The 24,096-nt window shown below is 40.4% G+C and overlaps 1 protein-coding gene across 1 annotated transcript in view; it reads right to left on the bottom strand.

Annotated features, from left to right (window-relative positions):
- Positions 1-24,096, bottom strand: part of LOC126146787 (transformation/transcription domain-associated protein) — a 508,296-nt gene that overhangs the window by 69,262 nt on the left and 414,938 nt on the right. The window contains exon 58 of the mRNA XM_049915647.1: positions 11,917-12,053. Within this exon, the coding sequence (XP_049771604.1) occupies positions 11,917-12,053 (137 nt within the window). The remainder of the gene's footprint in view (positions 1-11,916; positions 12,054-24,096) is intronic.

The following is a 24,096-nucleotide window of genomic DNA, read 5'->3' as shown; positions in this document are numbered from 1 at the left end:
CAAACAATGCATGACGCAGTACAGTAATGCATTTTCAGCTTACGAGTGACGTAAACACCTATAACAAAGAAAACGGCACTTATCAGATCAAAGCAAAATAACCAATTGATTCAAACCAGACGAAGCACGTGAAAAGGGGAAGGGTACCCGTATAAATACGGACGGAGCGCCTGACGCATAGCAATGGCTACCTGGTAAAGCTTAACTGCTAAGCTTACGACTAGAACCAAACTACTGTAGCTGCATCGTCATTCATTCGACCTAAATTGTGTCTCATATTACAATGGACCAACTTTGTTTCGATTTGGAGATGCGGCCTAAAACTTTTTTCTCCCCTTGAATTTCGAGTCTCAGATTTCAGGTGCGGCTTAGATTCGAGAATTTTTTTTTTTTTCCATTATTTCGAGTCTCATTTTTCAAGTGCGGCTTAGATTCGAGTGCAGCTTAGATTCGAGTAAATACGGTAATAGCTAACTACCACCATGACAGTCACACGCTTGGTATATATTGCTTGCAAGTGATCTTGAAAATCACACAACTATTGTTACATATGTTGCAATGCCTCCTTTTTCCAAGTTAATTTTACATAAAATGATGCTGATATTTCACTTATCCGTCCTGGAGGTTATATAGTGTTCAAAAATAGTGTTCAAAATGACACAGAACATCTATCACTTCGGAATTTTCCATATCCTCTAGACATAAAAGAGGCTAACTGGCTCTGAGCACTAAGCAACTTAACTTCTGAGGTCATCATTCGCCAAGAACTTAGAACTAATTAAACCTAACTAACCTAAGGACATCACACACATCCATGCCAGAGCCAGGATTCGAACCTGCGACCGTAGCGGCCGCTCGGTTCCAGACTGTAGTGCCTAGAACCGCACGGCCACTCCGGCTGGCAAAAGAGGCTAACTATCTTGTTTTTCAGTGTTCCAACGATGTTATGAAATGATTTAATTATACTTTTCTGTTTACTGTTGCACATATTAAAAGCCTCTTCTTCCAAGACTGTCGGTTGATAACCCGACTCCACCCTCGAAATGCTTTCACAGTGTAGTTTTATCTTTGCGCTTACCAGCGAAATGGACATCCACTGTATTACACAGGATATGGCACACATTATCTTCTGTTATGATGTGGCAAATGGAAGCAACCACTTAGCAAGCAGATAAGACCAGAAGCTCTATTGTTTCAAAGAAACCGAAAAAATACTATCATCATCATCATTGTTATTATTATTATTATTTACCGCTTCTGTAGGTTGTCTGTAATAGCAAAGAGCTCCCACCTGTATTAGAAAACTTGGAACTGCAATACCAACCAAAAGAGACAGTGATTTCTGGGCTGAGAAAATTTCACTCAATTACAGTGTCAACAAATGGTTATAATAGTTAAATTAATACATCTACATGGTAACATGCAACTATATTCTGATTAAAATTACTTTGCAATTGACACTTCATGTGTTGGACTTGGTTTCCTCCAATTAGAGTGCTCAATATCACACATGAACCGTTCACTGTTGCCAAAGTCCCACAACAACTGTTCACGTCCACTTTCAATTCCATGTCCGGCATTCTTTCTTCATGTGTTTGGATCCTGATTCATGGGTCTGGCACTTTTATTTAGTGATTCATCACACATGATAAAAAGACACACACACACACACACACACACACACACACACACACACACACAGTGATGCTAATGAAACACAGTACACAGTACTATCTAACCACTACAGGATACTTCCGCACCAGAAGCTATTCAGCATCACATATACAGTTATTATAATCACAAAGATCAGCTTACATTAGATACGTTTCGCACACCATTGGAATTTTTGAAGGCTCCGATTTTAACATTGAGACTTGAGCACAAGAGTCATAAATATAATAGTTTCCCAGTGTTCAAGCATAGTGTAATGGTTAGCTTATGTAATGCCACTTCCTCGAACGAAAATTGAAAAAAGAAAAAATAGCAACCAATACCCCAAACATTTCCCCAAAACAAGTTCCAAATTCCATGAAAAGTGAACAAGTAACCAAAGTTCCATTTAACACTATTATTTGGATAATAACCAGTAATTGAAACAAGAACCTTATACATGGTAATTTATCAATTTACAAAAGAAAGATAGAATCTCAGTAAACTCAAACTCAAAATCACAGTAAATCGCAAAATCATTATAATTAAAATTAGCAAAGTAGAAGCAACGATCTCAAAGAATACTTTGTGCGAGTACTCTTTGAGAATTGTGAGTAATGGCTAAGGAAGATATGGTCCATTCTCACTACGTTACGAGAGTTGCCCGAAGCTGGTCGGACTTGTTTGAATACTAGTACATGTAGGCGCGGTTAGATTGTTTTTCAAGGACTGACAATTGCGATCTACTATGATGCAGTGAAACAAAACATTGACTTCAACTAAAACATCGTTTAGAATTCAGATAAAGAACTACCTTATATTAGACCGAAGTGAACTTTTTAATTAGATAACTCGATCTCAACTCTAGTTAGGCATTGAACAGTGATAGACAATTAACTTCATTCGTAACTGCAAATGGGCTTTGGAATTTGGCAATAGTTTTAAAGCAGACAATTTATAAATCCCCACCACCACCACCACCACCACCACCACCACCACCTGGGAAAGCTTCTTGCTCATGGCCTTGTTAGGAAGTGATTGTTATTGTGAAATAAACCACCCTTTCGTGCCAATTTACACATTTGTGATTCCAAATTACAAAATTGTTTAGAGACATAACTGTGATCTTTTGTGTGTTGCGATAATATTTGACTGAAGCGCTCGGCGCATATATAGAAACGCTTTGAAATTAAGAAGCAATCGCAATGTTACGACTTATTAGAGATTTGAAATTACAAACATACTATGGGGAAGTTGGTGTCGGTGGATCTGAATTGAATTTATCATTAATATTTTAATAGCAACTGTTAAACAATCGAATATAAACGAGTTAATTATGACGAGTAGCGTAATATTGGTCACTATTGGTGAAGTAAATATCACGCACATGTCAAGAGTTCCGTTCAGCACTGTTTTCTGTAACGTCGTCTTCACCTAATAACAGTATCATCGCTCTACTGACTATCGCCAAGTTTTAGCCGGGGCCGATCTATGAACTACCAACTAGAAAAACCAGTGACATTACAATTATCAACCTTACATGTGACAAGTCATGGGTTTGAATCCTGCCTGACAAGGCACCCATCTTGCAGACACCTTATTGACCTGCAGTACTTTGTGAACAATATTCTACACTGAACTAATAATAGTAATCTTCAAACTTGTAGCTATTTCATTCAGAGTTACATGTCTGTTCTCCTTTACAAACGCCTCCACTAAAGCAATGTTCTCATCCGTCAATATGCGGTGAGCCTACCCTGATCTTGGGACATCCTCCACAGTTGTTACACTACTTTTAAACTCTCTAGACCACTCTTACACTTGCTGCAACATCAAACACAAATCACTGTGCTGTGCTGTCATTCTGCGATGAATTTCAATTTGACACCTTAACTACACAAAAAACACAACACAAATCGCTTATCAAGTGTGATTCATGTTGAAAACGGGGCAGACATCTTGTTGTGGATGCTGCTGCCTTCCCCTCCTTTGTAGCATCACTCTGCCACCTGCTGGTCACTTTCTGAATGTCAATGAACATTACTGACACCTACCAACCCCATAATACAACTTTTCAAAATTTTATGGAACTTTTTTCATTTGAATCAACCTCGAAACATGACAACAGACTTAAAAAAACATTGTTTTCGAACAGTTTGTTCTTTCCTTATTAATATATGGCTGTGAAACTGATTTTAAAGAAGTCTTTCATAAGAAAACTATGAACAGCTCAGAGAGCTATGGAAAGACCACTCCAACACCTTAGTAAGAAAGATCAGAAAATAAGTGCACGTGTAAGAGCAACTTACATGCAGCGTTTCAGAACATACTGGTATCACATGCTGTTGCATGTGTACTGATAGCAGAGGTTGGGGTGTTGTGAAAAGGATACAGGCAAAATGGAAATGGGCAGGACATATCGAATGAAGAAATGACCAGAGATGGCCAAAGGCAGAACTAGATTGGAGTCCCAGAGAAATACAAAGACCATAAGGCAGACCACCCGACTACCGGAGTAAAGACCTGAAGAAAGTCTGTACACTTCAACTGTCAGAGGACAGACTGGTATGGAAACAGCTAATGAAGCTGTATTTGTCAGCTTAAGACTAAAGAGGATACATCTTGTATAGGTCGAATTAGCTGAACAATTAACTAACTAAAGGATACATCTTGTGTAAGTCGAATTAGCTGAACAATTAACTAATTAATAAAATATCTCAGGATATAAACGTCTTTTCAATTATCATGATGGATAATGTAGTCTTTATAAAAAATTCTCTGTCTTTAATTTTAAGACCAAACTTTCTAAATTTAGTTTATCAACATCTGCAAATTATTAGACATTTATAAAATAATAAAATTCTACAAAAATAGGTGACTGGTATCAGCTAAATAAGAAGGAAGGAAGATTAGTGTTTAACATCCCTTTGATGAGAAGATTGCAAGCTCAGATTAGGAAAGGATGATGAAGAAAATCAGCTGTACCCTTTCAAAGGTACCCTCCTTGCAATTGCCTTAGGCAATTTAGAGAATCATGGAAAACCTAATCCTGAATTGTCAGGCTGGAAGTTGTACCATCGTCATACTGGATGCAAGTCTAGAGTGCTACATACAGTGTATCAGCTAAATATTTCAACAATATGATAGTGGATGCAATTTTCTCATATTCAATAGAAAGAAAAACTTTGTTGCATCGGAGGGTAGTAATTATTCTTGATCTACAGGAATGAAAAAGGGTGTATGGTTAGTTTTCATGTCCACTTCTTACTTTTAACGTTCATAATGACAATTGTCACTAAATGGGTCATACTTGGAAGATATTGTTGTTCATAACGATGACCAAGGGAGACGAAAATTTAATAGTCATGAGTGACTGGAATTCGTCAGTAGGAAAAGGGAGAGAAGGAAACATAGTAGGTGAATATGGATTGGGGGGAAGAAATGAAAGAGGAAGCCGCCTTGTAGAATTTTGCGCAGAGCATAACTTAATCATAGCCAACACTTGGTTCAAGAAAATTTAATAAAATTGCAGCCAAATAGCCATATACAGTTTAACATTTTACATTTACATTTTACATTTTTGCATATTCGTTTATCGATTTCACTCTTTTACTGCACAGTTCTATGTGATATCGTTCACAGGCTTCGTTACACAGTTCACATACACATGTTGCGGTTGGGTCGTGATAAGTTTTCTTTTTGCAGATTAGATGATGAAAGCCGTGAATAGAAAGTCTAGTTACGACATGTCGCTGTTCGAAGTTTGGTGCTGTCCATGAGCGGTTCGTCATTGCTTCGGTGCCATAAAACTCCGTCCATATTTTTTCTCGTTTGTCCTTCATGATCTTCAGTTGCTTTCTGGAAGCCCTGGTGTGTGGCATCATATATTGAAGTCTGATGTCTTCAATTAGGAATGTCTCTCTCGCTAGCAGGTACACTAGTCTAGATCTTGTTGTCTTTGAGAGACCTAGTGCTCTTTTTAGATAGGTCGATTTTACCTTTTCTAGTGTTTCTAGATTTTTTTCTGTCAGGTGGTCCCATATAACCTCCATCCCATAGGCCAGGATTGGTAAGATTTTTGTGTTGAATAATTTCATGGCTGTTTCTAGACTGAGTAGGCGGATGTTTTTGATGTCCTGTATTGCTATTATTGCTTGGGCTGCGCGTTCTGTTGTATGTTTTGTGAAGCATTTGGCTGTTGGTTGCAATGTCACTCCTAGGTATTTAAAGTCTGATGAGATTTTTATTTTTTGTCCTCTGATACTGATTTCCGCATTCTTGGGTGTTTTGCCTCCTTTTCTGAAAATTACCATTTCTGTCTTTGTTATGTTTATGTGTAGTTTGTGTTCACTGCACCATCTGTCTATTTCCTCAACGATTCTCTGCAGCTTCTGTATATCTGTTGATCCTACGGCTATGTCGTCAGCGTATGCATATACATACACATCTTCTTCATTTTCTCCAATTCGGAGTACTTCTTCAGTGGCAAGAATGTACAGCAAAGGGCTCATTGGGTCACCCTGTAAGACTCCATTCGATTGCAGAATGGGGTTCGAAAAAGAGAGGTTGTCTGATATTGTAATTAAGTTGTATTCGAGGATTGACTTGACTATTCTTGCCCATACGCTATCTTCTCCCATTGTGTTTTCCAGTTTTCGGACTATGAGCTCTCTTTCCAATAGGTCAAAGGCTTTGGTAAAGTCTATGAACACCGTGTAGAACATTTGTTTCCTCTGTAGCGCATCATGGATGTTGTTTAGAAGAAGCCTGACTGCCGTAAGTGTTGATCTTCCAGATCTGAAACCCATTTGTCGTTCTGGGAGACGACTGTCCACAGAGGCTTGGATTTTTTGTGTTATTATCTTTGAAAACGTCTTGAATTGAGTATTTTCCAGGGCTATACCTCTGTACTTGTTTGGGTCCATTGGGTCTCCTCTACCTTTGTAGAGAACTTTTATTGTCGAGTGTCTCCATTGTGTCGGAATTCTTCCAAGTTCCAGGCATTTGTTAAACAGTTTGGTCCATATGTGTTGGAGGGCCTCTTTTGCATCTTTTATATGTTCATTATATATATTATCAGGTCCTGCTGCTTTCTTGTTCTTCAGTGCTTTTATTACTTCTTTCACGTCATCTTCATTTAGGGGTTCCCATGTATTGTCTTTTTCCTTAGTTTGATGTTGTTTCTCTTCCTTTGGGGGTGTTTTGAGTCCTCGTTTGTTCAGTATCTTACTGAAGTGGTCTTCCCATTCCTTCAGGTCTATATTTGGTGTATGAGCCATTTTTCTTGGTCTTACTGCTATGTATGGGTCTTTCTCTGCTTCATCCACTTCTCTTTTTGCCTCTCTTTCTATGTATTCTTTTTTCTTCTCTTCTATTAGTTTTTTGTAGATTCTTCTCTCTTCTGTGTACAGTTTGTGTGCTTCCTCATCATGCTGGTTTCTTAGTCTGTGGAGGGTTCTTAGAACAGTGTTCCTTTTGCTGTAGCATTCAGCATCAAACCATCTTTTGGCCGTCCTTGTTTTGGGGATTGTTTGTATCACTGAATTTTTTAGGAGGTCTTCTATTTGGTCTGTTGCTTTTTCAAGGTCTCCTTCCTCTATGAAAGTTTCTATTTGTGTTAATTGTTCTTGCTGGTTTGTTAATTTTTCTAAATCAATTTTTCTTTGTGTGATTTGGTGGGTCTTTCTTGCTGGTGGTGACGTGACGATATTTATTTTTATCTTCATTGGAATGTGCTTTCGTATAGGAGTAATGGAGTCATGCCATATTGGTTGAATACTTCCTTCTATGTCTCCTCTTGTTAATGCGATATCAATGGTGCTCTTCCCATTGTGGCATATGTATGTAGGTATCTGTCTATCGTTAAGTAGGGTGAAACCATCTTCTTCTAGGGTTTCAACGACTAGTTTTGTTTTATAGTTTTCTGTGTCTATTCTGCAGTTGAGATCGCCTGCAATAATGGTGGGTTTGCTGTTGCATTGTTTGATGAGTGTGACTATTTCGTCAATTATTTCTACAGCATTTGTGAGCGGTTTAAAATAGGCTGCAATTATATTTATGTTTGCCGCTTCTATTAGCATACTATTTTCTTGTTTTATGATTTTTTTTGGTGGGCGTCATCCAGGGTTTCAGTAGGATAGATATTCCTCCCATGGGTCGTCCTCTTTCTCCCTTCTTTGCCATTAGGTGATAATTATAGAAATCTTTATGTTGCCAGCTGTCTATCAGGAAGGTTTCTGTTAGAATTGCAAGGTCCGAGTTTTGCAGAATGTCTGTTGGTGTTAGGTTAAGAGCACTTTTTACTCCCTCTGTATTCCACAAGACTGCATTTATTTCTTGCTCTTCTGGTTTTCTTCTTAGTTTAGTTGAGCTCTGCTCCCTCTTCCATTGATCGTCTTGGGAAACGAAATCGACGTACTTTTATGTTTTCTGGCCAGAATTCTGGTTCTTGTGTGACTTGTAGCTTTTCAAACGGAATGCCTACTTTGAAGGCTTTTTTGTCGCCCAGTGTGCGCAGTTCTTCACAATCTAGTTGTCCCTGGTTTTTTTTTTTTTTTTTTTTTTTTTTTTTGTTCAAGAAAAAGAAGGTTGTATACCTGGAAGAATCCTGGAGATACTAAAAGGTATCAGATAGATTATATAATGGTAAGACAGAGATTTAGGAACCAGGTTTTAAATTGTAAGACATTTCCTGGGGCAGATGTGGATTCTGACCACAATCTATTGGTTATGAACTGCAGATTGAAACTGAAGAAACTGCAAAAAGGTGGGAATTTAAGCAGATGGGACCTGGATAAACTGAAAGAACCAGAGGTTGTAGAGAGTTTCAGGGAGAGCATAAGGGAACAATTGACAGGAATGGGGGAAAGAAATACAGTAGAAGAAGAATGGGTAGCTCTGAGGGATGAAGTAGTGAAGGCAGCAGAGGATCAAGTAGGTAAAAAGACGAGGGCTAATAGAAATCCTTGGGTAACAGAAGAAATATTGAATTTAATTGATGAAAGGAGAAAATATAAAAATGCAGTAAATGAAGCAGGCAAAAAGGAATACAAACGTCTCAAAAATGATATCGACAGGAAGTGCAAAATGGCTAAGCAGGGATGGCTAGAGGACAAATGTAAGGATGTAGAGGCTTGTCTCACTAGGGGTAAGATAGATACTGCCTACAGGAAAATTAAAGAGACCTTTGGAGAGAAGAGAACCACATGTATGAATATCAAGAGCTCAGATGGCAACCCAGTTCTAAGCAAAGAAGGGAAGGCAGAAAGGTGGAAGGAGTATATAGAGGGTTTATACAAGGGCGATGTACTTGAGGACAATATTATGGAAATGGAAGAGGATGTAGATGAAGACGAAATGGGAGATAAGATACCTTTGACCCCGGCTGGTAAGCCGCTGACGTCATGGTGGCAGCGCGCCAGCGGATAAGACTGACGCACCAGAGACACATGGCACTGACCTTACGACTTATCTTAGAAGAAAGATTAAGAAAAGGCAAATCTACATTTCTAGCATTTGTAGACTTAGAGAAAGCTTTTGACAATGTTAACTGGAACTCTCTCTTTCAAATTCTGAAGGTGGCAGGGGTAAAATACAGGGAGCGAAAGGCTATTTACAGTTTGTACAGAAACCAGATGGCAGTTATAAGAGTCGAGGGGCATGAAAGGGAAGCAGTGGTTGGGAAAGGAGTAAGACAGGGTTGTAGCCTCTCCCCGATGTTATTCAATCTGTATATTGAGCAAGCAGTAAAGGAAACAAAAGAAAAATTTGGAGTAGGTATTAAAATTCATGGAGAAGAAGTAAAAACTTTGAGGTTCGCCGATGACATTGTAATTCTGTCAGAGACAGCAAAGGACTTGGAAGAGCGGTTGAACGGAATGGACAGTGTCTTGAAAGGAGGATATAAGATGAACATCAACAAAAGCAAAACGAGGATAATGGAATGTAGTCAAATTAAGTAGGGTGATGCTGAGGGAATTACATTAGGAAATGAGACACTTAAAGTAGTAAAGGAGTTTTGCTATTTAGGGAGTAAAATAACCGATGATGGTCGAAGTAGAGAGGATATAAAATGTAGACTGGCAATGGCAAGGAAAGCGTTTCTGAAGAAGAAAAATTTGTTAACATCGAGTATAGATTTAAGTGTCAGGAAGTCATTTCTGAAAGTATTTGTATGGAGTGTAGCCATGTATGGAAGTGAAACGTGGACGATAACTAGTTTGGACAAGAAGAGAATAGAAGCTTTCGAAATGTGGTGCTACAGAAGAATGCTGAAGATAAGGTGGGTAGATCACGTAACTAATGAGGAGGTATTGAATAGGATTGGGGAGAAGAGAAGTTTGTGGCACAACTTGACAAGAAGAAGGGACCGGTTGGTAGGACATGTTCTGAGGCATCAAGGGATCACAAATTTAGCATTGGAGGGCAGTGTGGAGGGTAAAAATCGTAGAGGGAGACCAAGAGATGAATACACTAAGCAGATTCAGAAGGATGTAGGTTGCAGTAGATACTGGGAGATGAAGAAGCTTGCACAGGATAGAGTAGCATGGAGAGCTGCATCAAACCAGTCTCAGGACTGAAGACCACAACAACAACAACAACAACAACAACAACAACAACGATGACCAAGTATAGTTACTTTGTACAGCAAGGTACTGGTTTCGTTGAATCACTTTAGCTAAATGCTGGGATGATTTGTAAGAACAGGCCATGGAAATCGCCTACCCAATTTCCTACAATTTATCAGTCAGTAAACATTGCCACCTTGTACTGCACAATAATCATGATAATGATAATAATAATAATAATTATTATTATTATTATTATAATAACAACATCTATGTCGATCTTAAGCGACGAAAGATGCACTAATGAACTGTATGAACAAGTTTTGGACAAATCTGAAGACTAAGTAGCAAGGGCTTGATCGTAGCTGATCAATGAACCCTGGAAAAGGAAAGGGTTGGACTATTCTGTCAGCATAGGAACACACTATAGCATAATTCTTGAGGAACCAACCAACCACATCCTCAACTATTGTACAAGGATTTCACAGACATATAACCAGAGGCACAACATTCTGGCATATATGATACAATGCAACTTATGCCAACTGGTATGATCATAAGCCTGAAACATTGGTCAAAAATGAACAAGGCAAACCACTGACATCAGACTAATCAAACACAGAACTCTCACACACTGAACATCCCCTGTGCAGAAAAAGAAGCATGGATTGTTCACATCACTATATTAGACAATAGCAAACTCAACTAACAACAGTTGAGAAAGTGGCAAGATACAAAGATCTGCAAATCAGCTTTACTTAGTAGCTCTGACAAATTACTAAACTGATATTAGTAGTTTCTGGCACATCAGGTGCAATGCCAAAAGAATTCAGTGGGGTCTTGAAATCACTGGTACTGATAAAATATCCATCTTTCAGTTACACCACCACCACCACCACCACCACCAATATTCAAATCATTACTTTTTTTTACTTAATGGAATGACCCAAGTATGGTTTAGAACAAAAGGAGTAGAATGTAATAAGCAAGGAAATAATTACAGCAGGATAGAAAATTCCAGGTATACATAAAGTAAAAGCAAAGATGACTTGAGAAACACTCGAGCTTATGGAAGAAGAGCATAATGGAATTTTTCAAATGAGGTAGGAATGCACCAGCGTAGGTGCAAATTAACAGGGAGTGCAAAGAGGCTAAATGGGAAATAATGAGGAGAACATGCGAAGATATTAAGAAAGATATGACTCTAGGTACAGAAGAAACTGAAAGCATTTGAATGTGATTTCCTCAAAAGTTGGAAATTAAGAGAACAGATGAGGTGCAAAATGAAGTAGTGAAAAGGGTGACAACTGAAGTCTAGAGGAAACAGTTACCTGAAGAAGGGACAGCTTGGTACTGGAAGCAGTAGTACGTGAAAAAAATTATGAAGGCAGGCGAAGACTAGAACATCCAAAACAGATTATGGAAGACGCTGAGAAGAAAAGATTAGCAAAGAGAGACAAAAGCGGACAACAGCGTCAAATTAGTCAACGGACTGGTGACTTGATATTTTAGAATGGAAAGGGGGTGGTCGTGCACAACCAATCTGGGACATGTTTTATAGCTGTTTAATGTTGGTCGGTGGTTCTAAGGCATAAAAAAAGAATAAATGAAAACTACAGCATTACTGTGAGACATGCCATTAGTGAATTGGGAAAACTGGTTCACTGAAGGAAAAAATATTGCGGAATGGGATACATACCTGGTCGACAATGCCTTCTAGCGATGACAGGACGGTGGGGTGGATGTCACGGAGCATATGCATCACGCGGGAGCAGCGCCACATGGGTGGCGTCGCCCTTATAGGGCCAGCCTCTGATGCCACCTGCTGAGCATCAGCTGCAAAGAAAGAGATTCATCAGGGTCACATATTGAGCAAACAAGAAAGTGTGAAGTAAAATACAGTCATTATCATACAATATTCTTCCCCAACAGATTTATTAAATGCTGAAACAACAATACAAGAAAACATATCTATGAAAGAAAAAAAAGGGACAAAGAAGCTGAAAGAATAAATACACTGTTTGCTATGGAGAACTAAAGCTATTCTTTCACTACTTTTCCCCTCAGCTGTGTTTATTGTTTTATTTTCAACTGATTTTGAAGCAACTGAGCCTTCATCTTCAGGCAATTTCACCCAATTATGGATGTGATATACACCTGCAAATGTGTCCTATTAATGTTAAGGTAACAGTATGCCTATAGCTGCCAATACATTAAAATTATACATACAGCTGATCAGGAAAGTGGTAAAAGAATACCCTTTGATTTCCATAAAAAAGCATTTAACAGCAGACATCCCCAATTTCCACTGCCAGGGAAGCAACAATGAAATAAAAACAAATCTCAAACTTTGCACACTTACTAGTTCCTATTTACATAAACCCCTGCAAGTTTATATACTTTCACAGCAATGAACAACATACACTGTGACAGTAAGGCCTTGTCCTATGTAAGCAACAGAAGCGCACGACAGCTTCAGACGATGAACCACCACCACAGGTATGCTTACGGAAGTGTCCTACTGGAGGCAACGTCCATGGCACTGCCTGTTCTCCGTTACACAACTAGAGACGTTTGAATTCAAACAGGTTTGAATCTCGTCACTGCAGCACATGCAACAGTGAGAGCGACAGTTACAAGTGTTCTCGGCAAAGAAGTGGAGCGGACAAGCCGGTGGCTATGAAATGCTTGTCATCTGATTTTTTAAAAACTATTAGGTGAAAAAAATTTTATTCTTGCGCATCTAACAGTTTGATATCTGTGCTTGATAAAAGTCTGAATTAATTTTCATTATTCATCATAGTTACTGTCATGATGTAGCAAGCTGGGAGCTCTTTACTTCCTCTCTTGTTTTGCCATCTGCCTCCTTAAATTCATTTTATTTTTATTTTTGCCTAATTACCATTAACATGCATGAGTATAATCTGCATTTCCATAAAAGAGAAAGGTGGTCACTCACTCTTAAGGAATATAGCACCAGGTCTAATTTTGTGCTTCGTGTTGTGTATGTAATTAATTTCTTATATCTAAAAACAAAAATGATGAGACTTACCAAACAAAAGCGCTGGCAGGGCGATAGACGCACAAACAAACACAAACATACACACAAAATTCAAGCTTTGCAACAAACGGTTGCTTCGTCAGGAAAGAGGGAAGGAGAGGGAAAGACGAAAGGATGTGGGTTTTAAGGGAGAGGGTAAGGAGTCCTTCCAATACCGGGAGCGGAAAGACTTACCTTAGGGGGAAAAAAGGACAGGTCTATCGACCTGCCAGCGCTTTTGTTTGGTAAGTCTCATCATCTTTGTTTTTAGATATACACTCCTGGAAATGGAAAAAAGAACACATTGACACCGGTGTGTCAGGCCCACCATACTTGCTCCGGACACTGCGAGAGGGCTGTACAAGCAATGATCACACGCACGGCACAGCGGACACACCAGGAACCGCGGTGTTGGCCGTCGAATGGCGCTAGCTGCGCAGCATTTGTGCACCGCCGCCGTCAGTGTCAGCCAGTTTGCTGTGGCATACGGAGCTCCATCGCAGTCTTTAACACTGGTAGCATGCCGCGACAGCGTGGACGTGAACCGTATGTGCAGTTGACGGACTTTGAGCAAGGGCGTATAGTGGGCATGCGGGAGGCCGGGTGGACATACCGCCGAATTGCTCAACACGTGGGGCGTGAGGTCTCCACAGTACATCGATGTTGTCGCCAGTGGTCGGCGGAAGGTGCACGTGCCCGTCGACCTGGGACCGGACCGCAGCGACGCACGGATGCACGCCAAGACTGTAGGATCCTACGCAGTGCCGTAGGGGACCGCACCGCCACTTCCCAGCAAATTAGGGACACTGTTGCTTCTGGGGTATCGGCGAGGACCATTCGCAACCGTCTCCATGAAGCTGGGCTACGGTCCCGCACACCGTTAGGCCGTCTTCCGCTCACGCCCCAACATCGTGCAGACCGCCTCCAGTGGTGTCGCGACAGGCGTGAATGGAGGGACGAATGGAGACGTGTCGTCTTCAGCGATGAGAGTCGCTTCTGCCTTGGTGCCAATAATGGTCGTATGCGTGTTTGGCGCCGTGCAGGTGAGCGCCACAATCAGGACTGCATACGACCGAGGCACACAGGGCCAACACCCGGCATCATGGTGTGGTGAGCGATCTCCTACACTGGCCGTACACCACTGGTGATCGTCGAGGGGACACTGAATAGTGCACGGTACATCCAAACCGTCATCGAACCCATCGTTCTACCATTCCTAGACCGGCAAGGGAACTTGCTGTTCCAACAGGACAATGCACGTCAGCATGTATCCCGTGCCACCCAACGTGCTCTAGAAGGTGTAAGTCAACTACCCTGGCCAGCAAGATCTCCGGATCTGTCCCCCATTGAGCATGTTTGGGACTGGATGAAGCGTCGTCTCACGCGGTCTGCACGTCCAGCACGAACGCTGGTCCAACTGAGGCGCCAGGTGGAAATGGCATGGCAAGCCGTTCCACAGGACTACATCCAGCATCTCTACGATCGTCTCCATGGGAGAATAGCAGCCTGCATTGCTGCGAAAGGTGGATATACACTGTACTAGTGCCGACATTGTGCATGCTCTGTTGCCTGTGTCTATGTGCCTGTGGTTCTGTCAGTGTGATCATGTGATGTATCTGACCCCAGGAATGTGTCAATAAAGTTTCCCCTTCCTGGGACAATGAATTCACGGTGTTCTTATTTCAATTTCCAGGAGTGTATTTTTCCCATGTGGAATGTTTCCCTCTATTATATTCATATAATTAATTTCTTAATTTATTTTGAGCATTCCTAGTTAATATCTTTTGCTACAGATCATTATAGGTGAAATCAGTAATTGTTTCATGACAGATTCCACTGTTGACTTATAAACTAATGTAAGTCCTGCACTAATTATAAACGTTTGGAAGAAGAACTACTATTAAATTATTTATTTGGCTCTATTCGAAAACATATTAGCAAAGTGAGCCCATAATTAATTCCAAAATAATTACCAGGTTTGTCAAAAGTATTGTTTCTATAATTATATCTGTTAACTTCATTATATTATTATTATATATTTTTGCCCTTAAGACAGCGTTGCATGATTATTCAATTTCCCCCTTTTTTGTTTTCTTCTTCTTTTTCTCTTCCCAAAATTTCTTCATTCTTTGACTGTGTTCATGTTTCCTTTGTTCCGCCCATATTTTCCCTGGTCTCTTCCTTCCTCTTACTTCAAATTTCGTATTCATAATTTTGTTTCTGAATTTGTCCTTTCATCTATCATTTCTTCATTGATTCCTGCTTGTTTTAGATCTTATTATGTTTCATGAAACCAGTTGGTTTTTTTGATTGAGCTGCTTTTCGATTGAGTTGTTAATTTCATTATTTAAACAAATAATTCCGTCTAACCTTTGTGGTAAAATGAATTGTTAAAAGGAAGGAATTTTTTGATGTAGTCAGTTATGTGAATGCTTTATGTTTCAACTGTAATTTCTGTAACTTAAACATCGAACAATGTACAGTTTCAGTGCCTATTGCTGCACGGATATATAATGAACCGAGTTTTAGTCCCAATAAAGTCAGTCGACGGCCGATTTTCAGATGGGAAACACATATAGGTTAGATTAACAACAATGCATCAACTTAACAGTGAAATAAGTGTAACACAAATAAGCCATGTGTTAGAACAGTTAATGACAATGTCTGTTTAATTTACACACATCAAAAAGTTTTGCATCACCCTGGTTCCCAAATCTCCTGAAGACAGATGTTGACTGCGGATATTATATCACAGACACAGCCCCTTTAACTGCTCACAGATTGCACTGAACCTGCCCAAAGATGTAAACAACCATGCATGAGCAGCACCTATTAGACGGAGAGGCTCAGACAGCCAATCAGTTCCAGTCGTTCCACCAGGAAGGAGGAACATGGCTCGTGCTGTCTGTAGTTCAACCATGTCTAGATGGTCAGTACCGCAGACTGATCACATCATCGTCACTTTGTGCCGGGAAGGGCTCTCAACAAGGTAAGTGTCCAGACATCTCGGAGTGAACCAAGCGATGTTGTTCAAACACGGAGGAGATACAGAGAGACTGGACCTGTCGATGACATGCCTCGCTCAGGCCGCCCGAGGGCTACTACTGCAGTGGATGACCGCTACCTACAGATTATGGCTCGGAGGAACCCTGACAGCAACGGCACCATGTTGAATAATGCTTTTCGTGCAGTTCAGGACGTCTTGTTACAACTCAATCTGTGCGTAACAGACTGCATGATGCGCAACTTCACTCCTGACGTCCATGGCGAGGACCATCTTTGGAACCACAACACTTTGCAGTGTGGTACAGATGGGCCCGACAACATGCCAAATGGACCGCTAGGGATTGGCATTACGTTCTCTCCACCGACGAGTGTCGCACATGCCTTCAAGCAGACAATCATCGGAGGCAACCCGGTCAGGCTGAACTCCTAAGACACACTGTCCAGCGAGTGCAGCAAGGTCCTCCTGTTTTGGGGTGGCATTATGTGGAGTCGACGTATGCTGCTGGTGGTCATGGAAGGTGCCGTAACGGCTGTACGATATGGGAATGCCATCCTCCAACCAACAGTGCAACCATATCGGCAGCATATTGGCGAGTCATTTGTCTTCATGGGTGACAATTCACGCCCCCATCGTGCACATCTTATGAATGACTTCCTTCAGGATAATGTCATCGGTTGACTAGAGTGGCCAGCATGTTCTCCAGACATGAACCCTATCAAACATGCCTGGGATAGATTGAAAAGGGCTGTTTATGGACGATGTGACCCACCAACTATTCTGAGGGATCTACACCAAATCGCCGTTGAGGAGTGGGACAATCTGGACCAACAATGCCTAGGTGAACTTGTGGCTAATATGCCACAATGAATACAGCCATGCATCAATGCAAGAGTATGTGCTACTGGGTATTAGAGGTACTGGTGCGTGCAGAAATCTGGACCACCACCTCTGAATGTCTCACTGTACAGTGGTGCAACATGCAATGTGTGGTTTTCATGAGCAATAAAAAGGGCGAAAATGATGTTTATGTCAATCTCTATTCCAATTTTATGTACAGGTTCCGGAACTCTGACAACCGAGGTGATGCAAAACATTTTTTGATGTGCGTATTTGAAAAACAGTGTCACACGTACCGTATTAGTATGCAAGAACTGTGAACTGTGTGGTTAGGTTTTTACTGCTCATAGCTGTTCAACGGCAAACCATTGTAGCAGGATGTTGATGTTGCCTGCAACCTATTAATGAAGCTTATCAACATTTACCAATAGTGAACTGGCCATATAATTGTGTAATATTGGGGGGTTGTGAACACTGAAAGTAAAGAACTGTGAAATGTAATTGTGCAACTGTCCGCTACTTCATTTACAGTAGCCAGTGTCGAACTTCCATCCCCCATTTTTCAGCCAGTGTAACAATGCAGTACATCGACACCGAGGACTGTCAACGAAGAAATAAAGCAGACAAACGTCACATTTTGGGGCTCATCTGGGATGGGCAATATTGTATTTGGACACAATAAACAAGGACTCGCGAACTTCGAACAGTGAACAGTGCAGTTTGGATGGAATAACTGAATTTAAAGTACGTGTGGCACCAATATTATTGAGTTCAGTGAACAGACTAATTGAGAGTGAAAAGTAATTACAGTATTCCATAGGTTTGATCACGCATGAACAAGTAATGCAATACGAAGCATCAACAACACAGCATAACAACAGATCATTGGCCGGGGTTATGGAGGAAGCCATTACAAATGTTGGACACAGCAGCCAATCTAGAATTAAGCTCGTTGGAGCAGCCATTAAGCTCACTCACTACACAGTGTAGAAGACATTTTTACATCTCATCTACAACATGACTTTCGTCCTCATCATTCAGAGTTACATTCGTGTCTGATTTATAACCACTATCATCTGCTAAATCAGTCCCCATTAAGTCTTCCGCAGCAGCCAATCAGCGTGCCAGCTGGACTCAACCCACCTGACGTAAAGAAGCGGGTTTTGGACGAGTGGAAGTAACCACAGCAGCAGCAGGAGCAGCAGCAGCAGCAGACGAGTGAATAAAAATAAGGTAATTCATAGTTAAAGCCATTTTATATTAAGTGATACATAATGAGTGGCCTTAACAAACAAGACAGTGTGATGGGAGAGAACAGACAAAGGGGCGTGATGTGATTGATAACAAAGCTGTACAGGTTAAGCTTCTAAATCAAAAGAAAGACTTAATGGGGACTGATTTAGGAGATGACAGTGGTTATAAATCAGACACGAATGTAACTCTGAATGATGAGGACGAAAGTCATATTGTAGATGACATGTAAAAATGTCATCTACACTGTGTAGTGAGTGAGCGAAATAAAACAGTACTGAAGTGTGTGAAATCATTAAGGCTAAGGAGGAAGAATCTAGTAGTGAAGGTCAGCAAAGGCATAAGTTTATGGCAGACAGAAAACTGGAAGCAATGTTAAGGCAAGTTATGAATAGTCTGAGTAGTACCAGTATGAAAGCTGATGATAGTAGGGTGGAAAATAAAACTGATAGCAGAAAAACTGACATGGCAAGCTTAAAAGGATGAACTGAAGTTAAGGTAGTCAGCTCTAATCTTTCAGAATTAAATAAGAAGATTGAGGTGGTAGTGAAAGACTGTGGTGAGAAGATATGGAGAGCAGAACAGAGTACTAATGGTAAATTAACCTTAATGAGTGATAAATGTGTAGAAGAGAGAAAGAAGCTTTGTGACGGCTATAGTAGGAGGGTGGAGGCTTCCGAGAAACAGTGTAAATATGAAATCAAAGCAGCCAGGAAATTTTGTGCTGGAAATAAAGTTAAACTTGAGAACGAGAAAGATCAGATTAAAAATGATTTAGAAACGGAAGAAGAAACCAAGTGTGCAGCAGTGATAGAGGAAAAACTGGTATAAGTAGATAAAAATATAGGTTCAAAATTGGTTTAAATGGGGGAAAAAGTGGAAGAGGTACAAAATCTAAAGCATGTGTAGTGTCCCAAAGAGTCCCTCATTTGTTAGTTGTAAGAAATTTAATACTTTTGAAAATTCTGGGGAAGTGCACCCACTGGATTTCATTACGGATTTAATGATTTGGCTGAAACATGGAATGACAAAGAGACAATGTCATTTGCAAAAGTTTTTTTGAAAGGGGATGCTTATGGGTGGGCAGCTCAGGTAGCTGGTAGTTGGACTTTGTGGCATGTCTACATACCAGAACCCAGGTAGACAGAGAAAGCTATGTTGAAGAAAGAAACAAAGCCAAACAGATAATTGCAGCATCCAAGAAGAAATCGTGGGAAGACTTTGGAAACAGGTTGGAGACTATGGGTCAAGCTGCTGGAAAACCATTCTGGAGTGTAATTAGCAGTCTTCGAAAGGGAGGTAAGAAGGAAATGACAGGTATTTTGGACAGGTCAGGAAAACTGCTGGTGAATCCTGTGGATGCCTTGGGCAGATGGAGGGAATATTTTGAAGAGTTGCTCAATGTAGGTGAAAATGCGATCAGTAATGTTTGAGATTTCGAGGTAGAATGGGATAGGAATGATGATGGAAATAGGATCACATTTGAGGAAGTGGAAAAAATTGTCAGTAGATTGCAGTGCAATAAAGTGGCTGGGGTGGATGAAATTAAGTCGGAACTCATCAAATACAGTGGAATGTCAGGTCTTAAATGGCTACACAGGATAATTGAAATGGCCTGGGATTTGGGACAGGTTCCATCAGACTGGACAAAAGCAGTAATCACACCAATCTTTAAACATGGAAACAGAAAAGATTGTAACAACTACAGAGGTATCTCTTTAATCAGCGTTGTGGGTAAAATCTTCTCAGGTATTGTTGAAAGGAAAGTGCGAGTATTAGTTGAGGACCAACTGGATGAAAATCAGTGTGGGTTTAGGCCTTAGAGGTTGTCAGGATCAGATCTTTAGCTTACGGCAAAGAATGGAGAAGTGTTATGAGTGGAACAGGGAATTGTATCTATGCTTTATAGATCTAGAAAAGGCATATGACCGGGTTCCTAGGAGGAAATTATTGTCTGTTCTACAAGATTATGCATTTGGAGGCAAACTTTTGCAAGCAATTAAAGGTCTTTACATGGATAGTCAGGCAGCAGTTAGAGTTGACGGTAAATTGAGTTCATGGTTCAGAGTAGTTTCAGGGGTAAGACAAGGCTGCAACCTGTCTCCACTGTTGTTCATATTATTTATAGATCATATGTTGAAAACAATAGACTGGCTGGGTGAGATTAAGATATGTGAACACAAAATAAGCAGTCTTGCATATGCAGATGACTTAGTTGTGACGGCAGATTCAATTGAAAGTTTGCAAAGTAATACTTCAGAGCTACATCAGAAATTTAAGGACTATGGTATGAAGATTAGCATCTCCAAAACGAAAGTAATGTCAGTGGGAAAGAAATGTAAACGGATTGAGTGCCAAATAGGAGGAACAAAGTTAGAACAAGTGGATGGTTTCAAGTACTTAGGATGCATATTCTCACAGGATGGCAACATAGTGAAAGAACTGGAAGCGAGGTGTAGCAAAGCTAATGCAGTGAGCACTCAGCTACAATCTACTCTCTTCTGCAAGAAGGAAGTCAGTACCAAGACTAAGTTATCTGTGCACCGTTCAATCTTTTGACCAACTTTGTTGTATGGGAGCAAAAGCTGGGTGGATTCAGGTTACCTTATCAACTAGGTTGAGGTTACGGATATGAAAGTAGCTAAGATGATTGCAGGTTCTAGTAGATGGGAACAATGGCAGGAGGGTGTCCACAATGAAGAAATCAAAGAAAAACTGGGAATGAACTCTATAGATGTAGCAGTCAGGGCGAACAGGCTTAGATGGTGGGGTCATGTTACACGCATGGGAGAAGCAAGGTTACCCAAGAGACTCATGGATTCAGCAGTAGAGGGTAGGAGGAGTCGGGGCAGACCGAGGAGAAGGTACCAGGATTCGGTTAAGAATGATTTTGAAGTAATAGGTTTAACATCAGAAGAGGCACCAATGTTAGCACTGAATAGGGGATCATGGAAGAACTGTATAAGGGGGGCTACGCTCCATACTTAACGCTGAAAGGCATAATCAGTCTTAAATGATGATGATGATGTATATACACCCTTAAAGATCAAGTACTTTGACAAGAACTAACAAATATATTTGGCGATGCAGTGTAATCAGTGTACATAAAACTTAGTATACAGAATTGCAGCTGAGTCAGTTAAAATTTAAGAAACAACTGAGAACCGAACCCATGTCCGTTAATCAACCACCCTTGTCAATCGAGTACGCTACTTTACACCACAGATAACTCCAAGACACCATCTGCGTTCTTTGTATTTTTAGTTGAACGCTACTCTGCTCATTCACGTCTATTTGAAGAATTTGTCTGGTGATCTTCATAGTTGATGATAAAAATTATGAAATTCTCAATGAAGATTCCTCCCTTTGGAAATTTCATGCACAGCATTCCTTTTTGCTTTATTTACCTTTGTAAAGCTAATTTTGTTCACTTACTCTTGAGCTACAGTATTCAACAGTTTAGGGTGCCATTTTGTTGAAATAGCTGGTTGGCTCTACGTAGCCATCTTGTAGCGGGTGAGTGTCGCTCACATGCAGGACACCCAAACTTTTCACCCAATGCGGCTGCTTTTTGCTGGAGTGTTGCGTATCCAGGCATCCCTCGCTGTCAGTCACTTCTGATGCTTACGTAGGACACAGCCTAAAAGACCTTAGTTTGACTGTGGAAAAAGTTTTTGACTGTGGAAAAAGTTTTCCACACCTGCAACTGCCTTGTCACCACTGGTGGAATGCTATCCACACAATGTTCCTTCAGTTTTCGGAAGAGTGAGAAATCACTGTGTTATTTCCGGCAAATAATATGGATGAGGTAAGATTTCATCTCTTGAGCACTGCGAGCAGGCACATTGTTATGCAGGAGTCATGTGTTTCACAGTCTCTCCTCATCTCCTCTGGTCACTGTCAGGTCAGAGATCAGTCAGAACAGTTTACTAATACCTGGCTGTAATGGCCTAATAGTTGGTTAACATCATTTCCCACACATCACAAAAGAGAGAGACAGTATAACCTTCCCAGAGAAGGACTTCATCTTTGTCTTCCTTGGTGGAGAAAAATCAGTGTGTTTCCATTTTTCGCTTCTGTTTTTCATTATGGACTGTAATGGTGAACCCAACATTGATTCACAGTGATTAGACGGCAGAAAAACTCTCCTTCCTTAGCCTTGTCCATCTTCAACATTTTCACTGCAGATGTCACACTCTCCTCCCCTTGAATGAGTGTTAAAATATGAGGAACCCATCAAGCCAATGTTTTTGTCATTGTCATTCATATAGTATCACATGCACTGATGCTTAGCTAATGCCAATCTGATAATTATTTGGATTATAACGCACCTACCAAACAGTATTAAAACTTACACTTTTGCAAGACCCTTGGTTAGTTTATCAGAGATGATATGCTGCTCTGTGGTGGTCCTTTCAAATCTCTGAGACCACATTGAAACAATCTTCTCAAACTCTCCCAATGTCTACAGTGTTTGCTCATTATCATCATACCTAATCACAATAAATTTTGTTCCTCTACATTCCTTGACAACACAAATGCAAATCACAAACTATTCCGTGCATAGCCACAGTGCTCACCACAGTTTTGCTTCTTTCCACTACAACAACTCCGCCAAGTGATGCAACTTGGAAAGAAACACATTAACAACAGAAAAACAAACTGCACTTTCAATACTTGCAGTAAATAGCTGAACCACCTTGAAGCAAACAAGACTACACCTCTCATCAATTTCCAAGTCAGTTTCAAGTAGTACTGTGTGGCATTGGCACACCTTAGCTCACATTCAATGTGGACCTCTTGCGTAATGAATGGTCCTATGTGACTGTCAAAGGTGCAGGTTAATCCCATACAGAAGAAGAGAGAAATAGAAGAAATGTGCACAATTATATACCAATATCTTAAATGCTGGTCTGCTATACGATCCTTGAGCATACCCTCAGCACTAATACAATGAGTTCCCTAGAGAGAGAAGATCTTTCCATAATTCCAAAAGGATTTAGAAACTAGTCCACACTTTTCACATATGATATCCTACAAATGGTGAGTGCAGACCAATGGCAAGATTCTGTATCTCTATATTTCCAGAAAGTATTCAATGGTGTACCACGCTACAGACTATTAACAAAGGTCTGAGCACACAGAATAGGTTCTCAAATATATGAATGGCTCAAAAACTTTTATACCGAGAGAACTAAGGACACTAGTAGCTGAATGTAACTTCAGAAGTACCACATCGAAGTGTACAGGAGTACTCCTGTCCTCCATGTACATCTGCCAGAAAACATAGGCAGCTACCTGAAACTATTCACCCGCAAAGCTGTTGTGTACAGCAAACTGATGTCACTGGGTGGGTGTAGGAGGATTAGGGACGACTTGGACAGAATTTCTTTTTGGTGCAAAGAATAGCAAGACTGCTTCAAAGGTGAATGAATGTAAGTTAAATTGGATGAGTAGGATATATATTTCGTTGCTGCCTTAATACAATGTTAATGGTATGTTACTCCACTCAGTCTCATGTGTCAGCTATTTAGCTATCAAGTTACAAAACAGCATGAAATGTAGTGAGAACATAAGGTTAGTTGTAGAGAAGGCATATACTGGGACTAAAACAGTTTACTCTTAGTTTTGTGAATGTGCAGCACATCTATAAAAGAGACCATGTTCAGGAAGCATGTGTGATTCACTCCTCAATATTGCTCGAGTATTTGAAACCCCCATTTGATCGGATTTTGGGTTGACAT

This window comes from Schistocerca cancellata, chromosome 1 (genome assembly GCF_023864275.1).
Source record: "Schistocerca cancellata isolate TAMUIC-IGC-003103 chromosome 1, iqSchCanc2.1, whole genome shotgun sequence".
NCBI classification, from domain to species: domain Eukaryota; kingdom Metazoa; phylum Arthropoda; class Insecta; order Orthoptera; family Acrididae; genus Schistocerca; species Schistocerca cancellata.
The sequence above is the reverse complement of the archived record's forward strand: the minus strand, read 5'-3'. Positions and strand labels throughout refer to the sequence as shown.